Source organism: Danio rerio, chromosome 25 (genome assembly GCF_052040795.2).
Source record: "Danio rerio strain M-AB ecotype USA chromosome 25, GRCz13ab, whole genome shotgun sequence".
Classification (NCBI taxonomy): Eukaryota; Metazoa; Chordata; class Actinopteri; order Cypriniformes; family Danionidae; genus Danio; species Danio rerio.
This window is the reverse complement of record NC_141045.1, coordinates 9,320,001-9,337,149: the sequence shown is the minus strand read 5'-3', so window position 1 is coordinate 9,337,149 and position 17,149 is coordinate 9,320,001. Positions and strand designations below refer to the sequence as shown.

General features: G+C 40.5%; 1 protein-coding gene across 1 annotated transcript in view; it reads right to left on the bottom strand.

Annotated features, from left to right (window-relative positions):
* Positions 1-17,149, bottom strand: part of muc2.1 (mucin 2.1) — a 40,085-nt gene that overhangs the window by 8,268 nt on the left and 14,668 nt on the right. The window contains exons 14-38 of the mRNA XM_087312752.1: positions 16,265-16,359; positions 15,660-15,786; positions 14,220-14,475; positions 13,978-14,030; positions 13,794-13,894; positions 13,557-13,708; positions 11,848-11,986; positions 11,655-11,759; positions 10,688-10,867; positions 10,336-10,575; positions 10,079-10,235; positions 9,807-9,935; positions 7,831-9,595; positions 6,943-7,792; positions 5,430-6,881; positions 5,115-5,289; positions 4,767-5,014; positions 4,505-4,688; positions 4,215-4,425; positions 3,955-4,130; positions 3,805-3,874; positions 2,549-2,649; positions 2,419-2,450; positions 680-857; positions 484-588 (exon numbers count right to left, since the gene is read on the bottom strand). Of these exons, the coding sequence (XP_087168878.1) occupies positions 484-588; positions 680-857; positions 2,419-2,450; positions 2,549-2,649; positions 3,805-3,874; positions 3,955-4,130; positions 4,215-4,425; positions 4,505-4,688; positions 4,767-5,014; positions 5,115-5,289; positions 5,430-6,881; positions 6,943-7,792; positions 7,831-9,595; positions 9,807-9,935; positions 10,079-10,235; positions 10,336-10,575; positions 10,688-10,867; positions 11,655-11,759; positions 11,848-11,986; positions 13,557-13,708; positions 13,794-13,894; positions 13,978-14,030; positions 14,220-14,475; positions 15,660-15,786; positions 16,265-16,359 (7,281 nt within the window). The remainder of the gene's footprint in view (positions 1-483; positions 589-679; positions 858-2,418; positions 2,451-2,548; positions 2,650-3,804; positions 3,875-3,954; positions 4,131-4,214; positions 4,426-4,504; positions 4,689-4,766; positions 5,015-5,114; positions 5,290-5,429; positions 6,882-6,942; positions 7,793-7,830; positions 9,596-9,806; positions 9,936-10,078; positions 10,236-10,335; positions 10,576-10,687; positions 10,868-11,654; positions 11,760-11,847; positions 11,987-13,556; positions 13,709-13,793; positions 13,895-13,977; positions 14,031-14,219; positions 14,476-15,659; positions 15,787-16,264; positions 16,360-17,149) is intronic.

The following is a 17,149-nucleotide window of genomic DNA, read 5'->3' as shown; positions in this document are numbered from 1 at the left end:
AATTTGCAACGAGGGTGGGCGGAGGATTGTGATGCCGGTGTTGTCTATCGGAAGAACCGTACGTAATAGGTACATAGCAGAGCTTGCAAAACTGTGTGTTTTTTTTTTTTTTTGTCGACAACACGATTGTTGTCTACATAACTCACTGGAAATCCAAAATGCTTACACACCGGTGACTTAATTGAAAGAGGAGAGGGTTTAAGTTCTGTCGACGGGTCTCCTGCTTCTGCAGTTTAACAAGCACTTCAACAAGCCGGTTTTTTTCCTGCTTGGCAAGCCAAGGTGACGTGACATGGGGGCGTGGCAGCCTCAACGATTCTATTTTTTCATTCGATAATCGAAATTGAGCATAAATTTCGATCGATTTCGATTTTTAATCGAAATCGTGACACCCCTAAGCGATACAGACATCATTTATAATCAAAATAAACACAATATACAAAGCAAACAAAAATATATATGTAGAATTAAAAATAGCAATACCGCATTTAATTTCTGGACAGCATTTGCCTTCAGGAACGTCCAGGATTGGCGCATATCCAATATTACACTTCTTATCCAAAGGTGGACACATGCTGACATCACAGTCTACATTACCAAACACAAAGAGAGATGACTTAAGGAAAGGACGATGCAAACCTGAAGTTAGTCTCTTTGGAAACTGTCAAACTTGTCTTACTGCAGACTTGTTTGCTGCAGCACGGTTCTGAGGGATCGGTGTAGTTGACCAGCACAAAGCCAGGTTCAGTGCAGACCTCAGGGTTCCCGCCAGGACAACTCTTGGGTTTACAGGTCACTGATTTGCTGGCTCTTTCACAGACGCACTCCTCGCAGTTGTACTCGAAAACCTCGTCAAACTGCCGTTAAACACGAAGTGGGTTAGGTTAATTTAGGGTAATTTTTAAGGCCATTAATTACCAAGACAAGTGAACAGAACTAGTGGTGATGAAAGCGGAAAAAGCTGCGTTTATACATAACAAATTCAGGCGACTACTTATGAAAATAGCTGTCTTTATTAATAGGTATAAATCATGTTTATTCATAATTCAACATGAAAAACAAAGCAGTGCTCAACAACTAATCTTTTTTATATGCTGGCATAACATCAGCCTTCTTTCTGTGCTATCTTGAATTCTTTGTATCATTTATGATTCTATTGGATAGACCAACCAGGAGAAGGATTATCAATAACCAATGTAACATAGCTAATGTGTGGAAGAACCTACAAAAGCTACCCTGTCAGACATTTACTGGAGGATCAATGTTGGCCAATGTGGTCAAATGAGAGATGATATTTAGGGTGCTTTCACACCTGTGAATCGATTCAGTGTTTCCGAAACAGAGATTACAATTGTTACATTGTTGCTCTTTCCTCTGGGTTCGGTTCGCTTTCACACTGCAAAGTTTCTAATCGGACCAAAAGAGCTAAAACAAGTCACGTGTGAGTAAACTCTCCTCACATTGGTCAGCGTGTCAGGGTTTATTTTGCAGAGTCTCGCTCAGCTGTCAGGAGAGGTGGTGGTTTGGTGGTGGAGAGTGATGGAGAGATGCGGTGGGTAGGGGTGAGAAGGGTGAGCGACGTAGCCTATTTGAGGACCGGGAGGGAGACGCGAGATTACCGGGAGATTATCACTCATTTGCTGGCATCTGGAGACTCGCGAAATTTCCCGCCCTACTCATAATTCTCTCTTTATATAGCCGTATGCCTATTACATATCCGTAAAACACAGTGATATAACGATTGGATCGCTTTCTCACTGCAATTGATCTGCTCCAGAGTTAATTTCAATCGAGCTGAGACCACCTCATTCAAGCGTTCTTGGAGCGATTGATTTGGCGCGGATCCAAGAGCGATTGGTGGTTTCACATATGCCAAACGAACCGCGCTAACTGGGAAAACAAGACAGGTTCCAAAACAAAAGTGTAGGTGTGAAAGCACCCTTATTCTAATGCTAAGAAAATATCTGTTTGCACACAAACAAGAGAAGCACAATATAAAATAATAGACTCCATATCTCTCCTAACTGCAGACATCTTCTTTAATCCTTCTATGTGTTTAAAATGTAAAACTGATGTAGGTGCTTTAACACGCCGTATGTAGACATGTAACAAACTGCAATGGTATTGATCTTTGGAGCTAGGGGATTGGAAGAGATCATTAAAGGTGCTGCATTTAAGTTTTTGACACTTCTAAAGCACAAACATACCATAAAATGTTTGCAGATATTTAAGAAACAGGCCAAGTGAACATTCTTGTTTATCTAAAAAACAATGCTAAAGTCAGATATTCTGCTTTGAAAATGTATGTTGCGTGCTGGAATGCTGTCTTTGTTTTGGTCCCTTTAACCCACCCATTGCCTTGATGGAAAACAGTTTATGAAATAGCAAAACCGAATAGCTTTAAAAAAAACACCATACCTCACGTGGTGTCCCAGAGGCATCCATGCATCCTAATAAGTAAAAAAAAGAGGAGAAAAATCATACTAATATATTCCACACTTCATTTCAATGCATACTTATACACACACTTGACTCAGAGTCTTCTTACCGCATTTGCTGACACAGACTCCTGAGTCCTTGTTGAAGAGCATTGTGCCTTCAGGACAGAAGCAGCCCTCTGTGGGCACTGTAATGGTTCTCTGTTCAGGTCTGCAAAATGTATTTTAACTTTTTTATTATATGCTTTTATTATTCCATCATTACTTTTTAAATCTGCAAGAAATGCTGTATTAACTCTTAGTGAAGTTTATTTATAAACTAATTTCGAGAGGATCATGTGCTTATGATTGCTTGCGGCTGGTCCCGCATTATCCAATTTATCATTCACCAATCAGACAACTCCTGAGTCACTATAAATGCCCTAGGTTTCATACCACAGCCGTCTTCATTTTTGAAGAATCCTCTCTTTCACTCCTCCTCCTTTCGTAGATAAGTGGCACAGTGGCCCAGTGGTTAGAACTGTTGCCTTACAGCGAGAACGTCCTTTGTTCTGATTATTACCAAGCAAGCTGATGTTTTTTGTGCGGAGTTTGCACTTTCTCCCTGTGCTTGCGTGGGATTTCCCCTGGTTTCCTTCCACCGTCCAAAAACATGCAAATGAGGTTAATTGACTAATCCAAATTGGCACCATAGACATGCTCCTAGTAAGTAGTTATCAATCACTTTCTGTTCATTAGCTTCTACAGCAGAGGAGTTCTCAAGATCTACCTGAGCTCAAACTCCCCTCTCACCTTGCAATGGGAAGGAGCCCCGGGCTTGAGGATCTTTTGAGCTCAGGGCTCTCTCCCGTGACAGCATGCCAAACAAGCTTTATAATCAATCATCAGCTTAGTGTGAACTCTTAAAATCTATATTCAAGAGTTCACACGCAGCTAATGATTGATAAATGAGAGTGAGTTTGACATGCCGTCTAGGGAGAGGGCCCTAAGCTTGGGTGATCCTTGTACCCTGGGCTCCCTACGGTTACATTGGGTGAGAGGGTAGTCTGAGCTATAGTAGGTCTCGAGAGCTTCCCCTATTTAATTAGGAAAGAGAGTAAGGAGTAGGGGTCGATGGGAGGATTCTTCAAGATGAAGGAGGTTAAGGTAAGGAAATCTGGCTATTTATATGTAATAAAATTTATCTGATTGGTGTATCCTGTGATTGCTTATCCAGGACCCACCGTGGTCAATCATAAGCAAGTGATCCTTTTGAAATCAGTTATATATGCGAATCAAGCAAATATTTTGTGATACTTTACAAGTACTATGCCTCCTTTTCAAAAATTGTCTCAAGTATTTTTAATATGTGGAAAAAAGAGCATACATATCGTCACAGCTTGGTGGCTCAGCAGGACCACAAGGATTAAAGACTTTATCTTCTGTGCATTCAATATCTGAGAAAGAAAAGGAAAGCACAACACTTAATATCTAACCCTTCCAATGATGCTTAACTTAAACAGTTTTTAGAACTTACTGCAAAGGTTAGTGTAATTCCTCCAGTGTACGCAGATCCCTAACTGAGAGCAAGACCTTGCGTAACTCTGCAAACTGGTACACACAACAGCGGGGTTGCTCATATGGCAACTATCGTATTCACATCCCATAAAGAAGTTTTCAGGAGACACATGAGCATGGCACGCTTCAAACAACCTGAGAAAGAAAGCAGTAGTATATCTCACTTTGGAAGATCTGTATATTGAAATTGATTACATTAATACACAGAAATAAACTTACTCGCTACCAAGGAGAAAGCAGTCAGGATGGGCCTTGCATGGCTTAGGTGTAGGTTTGATATCACCTCCAACAGTTGGCAATGCAGTTGGTGGAGTACACATTTCATCATTTACACCACTGGCTGCCCAATAATCTGCCATCACCGAACAGTCGTCCACCAAGATCCCTCCAGGGATCATGCAGTCATCAGCCTTGTTGTTGTTGCATGTTCCTTTGTAAAAGATTTTCGGCAATCATTTAAGATGGACAGAGCATGATAACAAACCTCTATCATCCAAATTGTGACTTACCACAGTGACCTTGTGTGTTGTTTCCAAAATGCTGGAATGGCAGGTTGATGCTAAAGCCGGTGGCTCCAAAGGATACATCAACATTGAGCTGTGGAATACTTAGGAACAGGTCTAAACTCGAGCTTACAACCCTCACACCATTGTGAGCATATGGTAGCGTCAATAGAACATTGCCCATTAGAGCCTGATAGGACAGAAGAAGACTAGGCTTAGGATACTTACAGTAGGAAGTAATCTCGGTAAAGTAGTCCAAAACACTCACCTCTAGTTCTGCACCTCCGAAGAAATTGTGATTTTTAAGTGTTATGACTTGATTGTTGTATGAAACAATAATAGATCTAGGACAGGATACATGCTCAATAGGGTCACAGAAGACATTGTCAATGTAAATCGTCAAGTGGTAATGAGGCCTAATTTCCTCCATTAATATATAAGTGCAGTTTCCTTGGTAACTGTAGAAGAGTCCATCAAATGTGATGTAATGTGGGTCACCCCAGCCTTCACAGAAGCCTACGATTAAAAGAACAACAAAATTAAGCACATTGTGTTGAAAGGACATTGCTGTTGTTAATTGTAATGGTTGCAAGAATGTGAAGATTGATTTACTTACAGTCACATGTGTAATACTGGCAACAGTAGTGCTCATCATAGACAAGCACTGGATTTTTGCCATTTTCACAGGTAATGTTCTGAAGTGGAGGGCATTCAAATGGAATAATTTCGATGATGTTGTCTTCTATGCATCTTGCCATAGTGCAGTTACACAAGATGAAGGTCTCATTAGTCTGGTGATGAAGAAATTAGTAAAATATTCAGCAATATCTCATGTTGATTCTGAGAATATTTAAATAGCATCATGGATACTGATAAAAGTAGTTACAGCGCTAAAATGTTACAATTTAAAAGAAAGAATATAAAGTTGTACGTTTTTGTCCCATTCAGGGCAGTCGTAGTGTGAAGTTGGAGTAGGGGTAGGTGAAGTGGTGGTCCCTGGTGTTGTTGTAGGAAACATTGTAGTAGTTGTTGGCACAGGTGATGTGGTTGATTCTGTTGTAGTGGGCTTTGTGGTAGTTGTCACAGGTGATGTGGTTGATTCTGTTGTAGTAGGCTTTGTGGTAGTTGTTGGCACAGGTGATGTGGTTGATTCTGTTGTAGTGGGCTTTGTGGTAGTTGTTGGCACAGGTGATGTGGTTGATTCTGTTGTAGTAGGCTTTGTGGTAGTTGTTGGTATAAGGGTCGAAGTAGGTGATTCTGTTGTTGCTGTATCTATAACAACCGGTTTTGATATAGATGGTGTTGTTGTTCCTGTTACAGGACTTATTGTTTCACGTGTTGATCCAGGGGGTGGTGTTGATAACGTAGATGATGTGGTAGGTTCTGGTGTTGTTGTAGGTGGTTCTGTGGTAGTTGTAGGTATAGGGGTAGTTGTAGGTGGCTTTGGTGGCTCTGTGGTAGTTGTCGGTACAGGAGTAGTTGTTGGTAGCTCTGTGGTAGTTGTCGGTATAGGGGTAGTTGTAGGTGGCTTTGGTGGCTCTGTAGTAGTTGTTGGTACAGGGGTGGTTGTCTTAAGTTCTGGTGTTGTTGTTGGTGGCTCTGTGGTAGTTGTCGGTATAGGGGTAGTTGTAGGTGGCTTTGGTGGCTCTGTGGTAGTTGTAGGTACAGGGGTGGTTGTGGTAGGTTCTGGTGTTGTTGTAGGTGGCTCTGTGGTAGTTGTCGGTATAGGGGTAGTTGTAGGTGGCTTTGGTGGCTCTGTGGTAGTTGTAGGTACAGGGGTGGTTGTGGTAGGTTCTGGTGTTGTTGTAGGTGGCTCTGTGGTAGTTGTCGGTATAGGGGTAGTTGTAGGTGACTCTGTGGTAGTTGTAGGTATTGGGGTGGTTGTGGTAGGTTCTAGTGTTGTTGTAGGTGGCTCTGTGGTAGTTGTCGGTATAGGGGTAGTTGTAGGTGGCTTTGGTGGCTCTGTGGTAGTTGTAGGTACAGGGGTGGTTGTGGTAGGTTCTGGTGTTGTTGTAGGTGGCTCTGTGGTAGTTGTCGGTATAGGGGTAGTTGTAGGTGGCTTTGGTGGCTCTGTGGTAGTTGTAGGTACAGGGGTGGTTGTGGTAGGTTCTGGTGTTGTTGTTGGTGGCTCTGTGGTAGTTGTCGGTATAGGGGTAGTTGTAGGTGGCTTTGGTGGCTCTGTGGTAGTTGTAGGTACAGGGGTGGTTGTGGTAGGTTCTGGTGTTGTTGTAGGTGGCTCTGTGGTAGTTGTCGGTATAGGGGTAGTTGTAGGTGACTCTGTGGTAGTTGTAGGTATTGGGGTGGTTGTGGTAGGTTCTAGTGTTGTTGTAGGTGGCTCTGTGGTAGTTGTCGGTATAGGGGTAGTTGTAGGTGGCTTTGGTGGCTCTGTGGTAGTTGTAGGTACAGGGGTGGTTGTGGTAGGTTCTGGTGTTGTTGTTGGTGGCTCTGTGGTAGTTGTTGGTATAGGAGTAGTTGTAGGTGGCTTTGGAGGCTCTGTGGTAGTTGTCGGTACAGGAGTAGTTGTAGGTGACTCTGTGGTACTTGTAGGTTTTGGGGTGGTTGTGGTAGGTTCTGGTGTTGTTGTAGGTGGCTCTGGGGTAGTTGTCGGTATAGGGGTAGTTGTAGGTGGCTTTGGGTGCCCTGTGGTACTTGTCGGTACAGGAGTAGTTGTAGGTTCTGGTGTTGTTGTAGGTGGTTCTGTGGTAGATGTCGGTATAGGGGTAGTTGTAGGTGGCTTTGGAGGCTCTGTGGTAGTTGTCAGTACAGGAGTAGTTGTAGGAGACTCTGTGGTAGTTGTAGATATTGGGGTGGTTGTGGTAGGTTCTGGTGTTGTTGTAGGTAGCTCTGTGGTAGTTATCAGTATAGGGGTAGTTGTAGGTGGCATTGGTGGCTCTGTGGTAGTTGTAGGTAAAGGAGTGGTTGTGGTAGGTTCCAGTGTTGTTGTTGGTGGCTCTGTGGTAGTTGTTGGTACAGGAGTAGTTGTAGGTGGCTCTGTGGTAGTTGTAGGTATTGGGGTAGTTGTAGGTGGTTTTGGTGGCTCTGTGGTAGTTGTAGGTATTGGGGTGGTTGTGGTAGGTTCTGGTGTTGTTGTAGGTGGCTCTGTGGTAGTTGTCGGTATAGGGGTAGTTGTAGGTGGCTTTGGTGGCTCTGTGGTAGTTGTAGGTATTGGGGTGGTTGTGGTAGGTTCTGGTGTTGTTGTAGGTAGCTCTGTGGTAGTCGTCGGTATAGGGGTAGTTGTAGGTGGCTTTGGAGGCTCTGTAGTAGTTGTCGGTACAGGAGTAGTTGTAGGTGGCTCTGTGGTAGTTGTCAGTATAGGGGTAGTTGTAGGTGGCTTTGGTGGTTCTGTGGTAGTTGTAGGTACAGGGGTAGTTGTGGTAGGTTCTGGTGTTGTTGTAGGTACAGGGGTAGTTGTGGTAGGTTCTGGTGTTGTTGTTGGTGGCTCTGTGGTAGTTGTTGGTATAGGAGTAGTTGTAGGTGGCTTTGGTGGCTCAGTGGTAGTTGTCGGTACAGGAGTGGTTGTAGGTGACTCTGTGGTAGTTGTAGGTATTGGGGTGGTTGTGGTAGGTTGCGGTGTGGTTGTTGGTGGCTCTGTGGTAGTTGTAGGTACAGGGGTAGTTGTGGTAGGTTCTAGTGTTGTTGTTGGTGGCTCTGTGGTAGTTGTTGGTATAGGAGTAGTTGTAGGTGGCTTTGGTGGCTCTGTGGTAGTTGTAGGTACAGGGGTAGTTGTGGTAGGTTCTGGTGTTGTTGTTGGTACAGGGGTGGTTGTGGTAGGTTCTGGTGTTGTTGTTGGAGGCTCTGTGGTAGTTGTTGGTACAGGAGTAGTTGTAGGTGGCTTTGGTGGCTCTGTGGTAGTTGTAGGTACTGGGGTAGTTGTGGTAGGTTCTGGTGTTGTTGTTGGAGGCTCTGTGGTAATTGTTGGTATAGGAGTAGTTGTAGGTGGCTTTGGTGGCTCTGTGGTAGTTGTCGGTATTGGGGTGGTTGTGGTAGGTTCTGGTGTTGTTGTAGGTAGCTCTGTGGTAGTTGTCGGTGTAGGGGTAGTTGTAGGTGGCTTTGGTGGCTCTGTGGTAGTTGTCGGTATAGGGGTAGTGGTGGTAGGTTCTGGTGTTGTTGTAGGTGGCACTGTGGCAGTTGTGGTAGGTTCTGGTGTTGTTGTTGGTGGCTGTGTGGTAGTTGTTGGTATAGGGGTAGGTGATGTTGTAAATGCTGTTGTTGTTGATCCACAATCATAACAGCAGTAAACTCTTATTTCATAGTCAAAACATTTATAGGGGCGGAATTTCTGTTCATCCTTTTTACACACCAATCCATAAGAAACATTGCACTGTACAACTTGTTTTGTTTCATGAATATAATCTTCAAAACTCATGCCAGGTTTGGCCTCTACACCCCTACATTCAATATCTTCTGGCTGTTCACAGATCTCTCCTCCACTGGCTGCAATATTTTTATAGGTCTCTTCGTCATTCCCTCCTCCTGTTGCAGGATTATACACATTAAACCAGTCAGACCATTCACATATTATACAAGGTGATGTAGAGGGTATAGGCGTAGTTGTGGTGGGTACTGGTGTTGTTGTTGGTGGTAATGTGGTAGTTGTTGGTATTGGGGTAGTTGTTGTGGGTACTGGTGTTGTTGTAGGTGGTACCGGGGTAGTTGTAGTAGGTACTGGTGTTGTTGTAGGTGGTACAGGGGTAGTTGTAGTAGGTACTGGTGTTGTTGTAGGTGGTACAGGGGTAGTTGTAGTAGGTACTGGTGTTGTTGTAGGTGGTACAGGGGTAGTTGTAGTAGGTACTGGTGTTGTTGTAGGTGGTACCGGGGTAGTTGTAGTAGGTACTGGTGTTGTTGTAGGTGGTACAGGGGTAGTTGTAGTAGGTACTGGTGTTGTTGTAGGTGGTATTGTGGTAGTTGTTGGAACTGGGGTAGTTGTGGTAGGTACTGGTGTTGTTGTAGGTGGTTTTGTGGTAGTTGTTGGTATTGGGGTAGTTGTGGTAGGTTCTGGTGTTGTTGTTGGTGGAGGTGGCGTAGGACACTCTTCTACACAGATCTGATTTTTTTCATCAAATATAGGCTTATCCTCTGGACATTCTGGATAACATCCTGTAAAATATATATTGTATGTCAGTAGAGGTTGATTGGTGGATCATCCTCTCATTTAATTAATGACTTTCAAGCTTAATAATTTTACAAAGAAACAATAACAAAATTCAGCAAAAATGCTGTTCATAATGGTTTCCTCATATCTATTCTGTTTAGCACTGTACATTCAAATTTTAAAAAATAATCAAGTGTACACTAAACGGCAGCTCACCTTCCAGGTTGGGTAAAGTGTTGTTGCAGATACCATCAGGGTTGAGACATGTTTTATAGCAAGGTGTATGACAAGGACTGTAATGCCATGTGCATTCTCCTGGTTCATTGTAGTAGTCACAGTACACAGCTGACAGGGAAACATGGATGCAAGTTTAAAAATGATCAAACAAACTAAACCAAATGTATTAAAATTACAGTAATTTGTTAAAAGAAAGAAGCACTCATGCTTGGCAGAAAATCTAGATCTGCACTAGAATTAAAGATCCTTACGGCAGATCTCAGGAGTTCTCCAGACAACACAAACACCGGCCTCATTGCAGGCTTGAGCATAAGCTGCGACAGCCGTACAGAAGCATTCGCAATCTCCACCAGTGTCGCATGAACATGAGTCCTTCACACAGTTCTCATAATATGGATTTGGATCCACCTGTAGGAACAAACCTTTACTTGCTTAAGAAATATTTAGCTTGATTATCATACCACATTACAGGCCATTTTTGTATTAACCCAAAAGGCTCCATCTATACCTTGCTATGGCAGTCTTTAAATGTAACTTCCTTTATGATGCTACACTGTATTTTTGCCCATGTTTCTCGGTTAGGAGTTTGAGAGCATGGGTCAAAATCTGGTTGGGCATCAGGGCAAGTGCTTAACACTTTCCAGCTGTCGACAAACTCCATTATGTTTGTAGTTGGTAAGTTTCCTTGAGTGGTAAAATCATCTTTTCCATTTCCATTGAAATTTCCACACAAGCCACAAACATCATCCTATAAAAATACAACAGCATGCTCAGGTTGCATTACATTCCAATGACTGTTGGACTTGTAATTTGTGCAGAAGTGTCAGGAAAAAGCATTGTAGATTGTGATGTAAATTCACCATGTGCTGAGGTTGCAGAATGATCCGGACAGTGGTTTTGCGATCCCACAACACTGTCAGTCCAATGGCAGCATCAATGACAAGGTACATGCCAACGTTTCTCTCATTGTACTTGATATTCGGACCAGTTCCGACATCAGTGGCTGTTACAGTCCCATCAGAAAGCAGCAGCCAAGTCCTCTGTGTGGTTGAGAAGTGAGAAGAAAAACTACAATTTTACTGTATGGCATATTAGTAAGGAAACTGTATTGACCTTATTCTCCACCGACGAGTGGACGCTGCCATTTGAATCTTTTTGGCTCGAGACTTCCGGTCTCATTTACTTCCATTCATTTTTATACATTAAAAACTGCTCATTATGCTGCTTGATGTTGCAATTTGATATTTTCTTGTTATATTTTTCTACTTGGTCTGTATAGTCATGCAAACATTTGTTTGTAGAGCAAGTAGTTTGACCGTTTTTTGCCGTTTATTATTCCTAGTCATTTCTCCCATAGGCGACTGAATCGGAAGTTCTAAGACAATCGCGAAAACAGGCGCACTTCCGCATTTTAGAATAAGGTCAATAGCATACACTGACTGACATACACTTTATATATTTCAAATTTTAAATAGTGAAACACCAGGGGTGCCCAAACTCAGTCCTGGAGGGCTGGTGTCCTGCATAGTTTAGCTCCAACTTCCTTCAACACACCTGCCTGGACGTTTCTAGTATACATACAAAGAGCTTGATTAGCTGGTTCAGGTGTGTCTAATTGGGGCTGGAGCAAATTCCAAGTTCCCTCCAGGACTGAGTTTGGGCACCCCTGGTGGAAGACCGTGGAAACGTTAACCGTTTACATTTAAAATGATCATAGTATTACAGCATATTAATGTGACTGCTTTGGTGTTTTATTTTTATATTTACTCTAAATGTACCATTAAAGATAAAACCATAGTGGCAAGAGACCCACACATTCGACCTTACCCCCAAAAGGATCCCAACAGCCTTTGAGCACGTAGTTCCTGTTGTTCCGCAAGGCATATTTTCGGTGACCACGTGAAAATTACCAGTTTTATTTCCACACTTGTTCTGCAAAACAAGAGAATTTGACCCTTTGCCTCCTGAAGTACATTTAATGTTATTTAAATAGTGACGCAATACTACTTTGTGCACTTACCTGAGCTGCTATATAACTGCAGTCTCCCCTGAAGCCGAATCTTTGCTGATCGAATGTTTTATAATGTCCGCTGCCATATATTGTGCAGATTCCTGGACACTTCTTTTGTGAACATAACCAATTTCCCCGTCGACAAATGCTGTAAAAATTAAAGTAGACGCAAATCTTGTTTTATTCCACAGTTTTGTGCTAAAGGCAATAAAAAGCGAAGTAATGCATTCATCTAGCAATAAAAACATTTTATGTTGGGTTGTTATTTAATAAATAAAACTGTTTCAGTCACTTAAAAATGACTTCACTGCTTCAACTGCTACAATGTTGGTACAGAGGTGGAAATACCGTTTTCTACAACTGTCATCAGCATGGACCAACCATGCTAAACTGTATATTTTGTGGTGTCAAAAATTTATATATGCGACATCAAAGAATTCTAAGACACTTAACCCTCATCTGATACTATGAAAGTCAAATTCAACGTAACTCATTTACTTGTTTGGTCTAAACTACAGTTATCCTGTGTTTCCTGATGTGCGTTTAACAGGGTGGGGGATGGGGGATATATAATCGCTGTTAAAAATACTTTTCTATCTGATTGTTAAAAAAGTATATAAATTAATTGTGCAAATAAAAACTGAATTACAAAAAAAGACTTCAAATAACAAAGAATATGTAATTTTACAAATAATAAAAAATTTAAATTTTATTTCAACTAGCTGCAATATTTGTAGTTTTCATATGGTCTAATTTAATATAACTAAAATTAAATACCAAAAAAACTAATATAACAAGGACTAAAAAAAAAAAAAAAACGAAATACTAAGGGCTCTATTTTAAAGATCTAGGCGCAAAGTCTAAATTGCATGGTGCAAAAGCATTAAGGGTGTGTCCGAATTCACTCTTGCTTTTTTTAAAGACAAAAAATAGGGTCTGTGCCCTGGCACATGGTCTAACAGGGTTGTGCTTATTCTCATAATGTGTTATGGCTGTGTTTTTAGCATAACGTACATTTGACCAATCAGAGTCTCATCTCTCAATCCCTTTAAGATTCAGTAGCTCAAAAAACTGTTAAACCAAAACACATTGTGTGTATCCAAACACACGTCTTATTTTTAAGCCCCATATGGTAATGTATACGTCTCCAAAACCTGACAGGCGGACAAATATAAATGTGTTTTTATTAAAACAAATATAAATATATGCATAGATTAAATATTCCTACCAAGAAAATAATAATGTTTTGTAACATTTAAATAATTAATTTTTTTTCAAATGTAAAGATATTTTTTGTATTGCTGTACATCCTGTGTGTATTAAGCAGTGTGTACGCATTTGAACCCGCATAGGTGCATAACTAACGCGCTCTATGCTGGACTTTAACATTGCTGGACCAACATTTAGTTGGTCAATACGTGGTCTGTTTCAGTTCCTCAAAATAGCAAAGCGAAAACGATGCATCTTAACACGCCTACTTTATAGGCCAGCTTAGCCATGAGTCCACAAAGTGGCGCAAATGGCTCTGCTATTTAAATAACGTGACGCAAAATGTGAAAATGACATTTGTGCTGGTCTGAAAATAGCAACAAATTGCACCCTACTCGCCTTGCGCCTTATTGCGCTTGTTTTATGATAGGGCCCTAAAACTTTAACTTTAAAATAAATAGTATGAGTATTTTATAAGTATACATATAAAAAATAAAAACAATACGCACCATTTATTACAATCTTTAACAATCACAGATCCTGGTGCATAATACTGTCCATCATGTTTACATGGGCAGTTGTACGGTTGAACGCAGTGTCCTCTGCCATCATCCAGTAGACCAAAAGGACACTGGCAGCCAGACTGACAGTCTAGAGAGAACTGGAAAAAGGGAAGCAAATGCATCATGTACAAGCACAATGTTGTTACCCACACTAAAAAGCCATAACAGACAATATGAACTCACACAGTCAACTTCTTGATGCGAGCAAGTCTTTGCACATTCCAAGCCATATTCTTCTGGGCCTGCTGTACTGCAATTGAAGAACACCTTCGGAGAGGGACATCCTGCAAAAGACATCAGATGCAAATTGTTAAACCAAAAGTATACTAATATAACCTATGGAGAAGATAAAAGTGATTTTCCATACCCAGAATTTGGGTTTTCCAGGATCGACAGTGGAATTTTCCATTCATGCAAACACTGGACAGAGAAATAACATCAAACTCTATACATTTCATAGCTTGTAATTGTATATATATATATATATATATATATATATATATATATATATATATATATATATATATATATATATATATATATATATATATATATATATATATATAGCTTGTAATAGTAATATATCTAAAATGCTTCTACTGATCTTACCAGTGTTCGTCCCTAATAGTGAGAGACTTTCCAGGATGGATCTTCTGCCCGTTATGGTAACATGGACATTTTTCCATAGGTACACAAAGATTATTCTCATCTTGGTACAGTCCATCTGGGCATGCGCATCCGTCAACAGGAACGAAGTCAACATTGCAGCTCTGGCGCTCCGAGGCGAGAGAAACACAGGTGCGCTGACAGCTCTGTAGCTCATAGGAGTAGCTCTGTGAGGCTGGGCAATCCTTTATATACTTGTCTGTGGGAAGAAATCCAAAGTAAGCATTTTAGTAATTCAAAACTTTTGATCCTAAAATATGACAAATATGACATTTTCAAAATGTTGAAAAAAAAGCATTTTTCAACATAAAATTAAATGTAAAACTGTAAACATATCACGACCGTTACCACAGAATCAAGAAGACCAACTTATTTACATCTATGAGTAACAAATTAGTGTTGTGTAAATCAGGCCCAATCTCAATTCTACCCCTTAGCCCTTCTCCTTAACCAATTGTCCCAATTCTCTTTAGCTTGAAGGCGTAGGGCCAAGGGGAAGATACCCCTTGAAACTGAGATTTTTCGGGACCACACCTTAAAAACACCACAAAACCACACAAAACACACAAAACCAAAGTGTACAAAATTTCCCAGAATACACCATCTACAACAGCAGCATGGCTGCACACACAAGTCGGGAGACGTACAAATTAGTTGTTTTTTTGTCATTATTAAGAATTTTTACTCCAAACAAACATATGTTTTAATAAAATCATAACTGCGATCATGTTTCACTTTCATTTAAAAAAAAAAAAAAACGGTAAAGTAAAAAAAAAAAAAAAAAAAAAACGCTAAATTTTGATATCTATAATCCATAATAATAACTCCTGTATAGTCCCACAACATTCGGACACCCGATGACACTGGAATACCTGTCAGTAATGTCTAGTGGCTGGGAATGAGCCTTTTTACAGTGTCTGGTACAATGTTAATGTTGTTTTGTGTGTTTACATAGATAAGTATGGCAATGGTGAAAATGCACAGTACAGTTACTAGCTTAATGCCGTATTAAATCGTTATGATAACATCATATCATTGCTTCTGGTGGTTTCCTGAAGAAAAATACCAAAAAGTAAAACAACTGGAATAACTACAGCAGTCACAATCGTCGATCTCACATGAAACAATAGATCGCGATGACATAAGATGACGTGTGCAGGTGCTGTAGTGCTGTCTCATTTCTTAGGGGTAAATTTTTGAAGCACTTCCCCTTCACACTTTGTTTCAAGGCCCAATTGGAAGGGGTAGAGGTACAAAAAATAGAATTGGGATTATTGGTACTAAATCACAGTAGAAAGCAGAATATCACAATGCTTTTACATTAACATTTCACATTTTTGTTAACAAACTTTTCACCAAATCAACAGGTTTCAGCCATCTTACCGCACACAATTTCTCTCCAGCCTTCGAGGATTACTCCTTTAGCCGCACAGGCCCGGGCATATGAGGAGAAAACCGTACACAGACAGTCCTCGCTCTTCTCACAGGTACAGCTGGAGTATTTGCATCTCTGAAAGAACATTCATGTGTTGTCACTGCTTATTGTGGAGTATTGTGGATATACAGTACATTCCCTAATAGTGATGCACCAATCATGATTTTACAATTGGACAAATTGGCCGATTTGATACCAATTTCTGAAATATATATATATTTATATATTTTTTTATTTTTTATTTTTCTTTTGTTAGAAACCATCAAATCTGTTTATGTGAAGAAACAAATATGTTCTTCAGACTTAATGGAGTAAATAGTAAACAAAAATTATTTTTGTGTGAACAATCACTGTGATCTGTTAGCGATGTCTTGTTTATCAGACAGAGGAGATCAAAATCCAAAAACAACATATTTAATTGACAACAGATCTTTACAGAAGTCAGCAATTTGAACCAAAACCAAACTACAACAGGATATGAATAACACTAAAATAACCCCGGATTACTTTATATGCTATGGTTTCAGATCAAACTTTGTAGTTATTTACTGACTTTGTAGTAGCTGTCTGGATTGACCGTGGCGTGACATTGGGCAAAGAGGCTCTCCTTGTCCTTCATCTTGGAACACCAGTGCTCAGCAAAGTGCTCTAAAATCATAAAACATGGTATTTTAGGAAAACACAGAGTACCGCAAGAGTCATTTAAAGGTGAAAAAGTCACGTTACGTTGAAATATTGTATGACACAGCAATTTCAGACCTTGTGTGTGTCGTGACTGTCAGTGACCACCTGAGGGCACTGTAGTTCAATGGACACTGAGTGAAACTACAGCGCCCAAAAAGACTACATTTCCATACATTCTTTCGTGCACACACCCGGTCTGTCATCTACACTGATTTCAACCACAGCTGTCTCCAATCTCCGTTGATTACCTGGACTATATATTCAACTATTCCACCTCTGTTTGTGACTGCGTCGTTTGTCTATCTTGTCAGCTCTGGTATGTTGTTCTTGATCTCGCTCTTGTATCTTGCTTAAGTCTAGTTCGTGTTTAATCTGTTTTAGTTTCTTGTTTTGTTGTTTGTATGTTATTTTGTTACTTTGCACTTTGGATTTTGTTTACTGGTACCGCACTATTTAATATTAAATCTGCACTTGGATACGCACCTTTTTTTTTTTTTGTTCCTGTTTTGATCTTGCAGACGTGACAGTGTGGTTCTGTTCATTAAAAGAGATTTCTTAATAGGACATTTTGGTAACAGTTGATTTAATTAAGAACTCTCAATCATTACTAGTGGCTTAATACCAGGCTATTATTAAGGTATTGGCTGTTTATTTATTTCTACATCCCTAATCCTACCAAATACCTAAACCCAACTACTAACTTACTAACTATTAAAGGGCACCTACTTTTGGATGCTGTTTGGACAGAACTGAG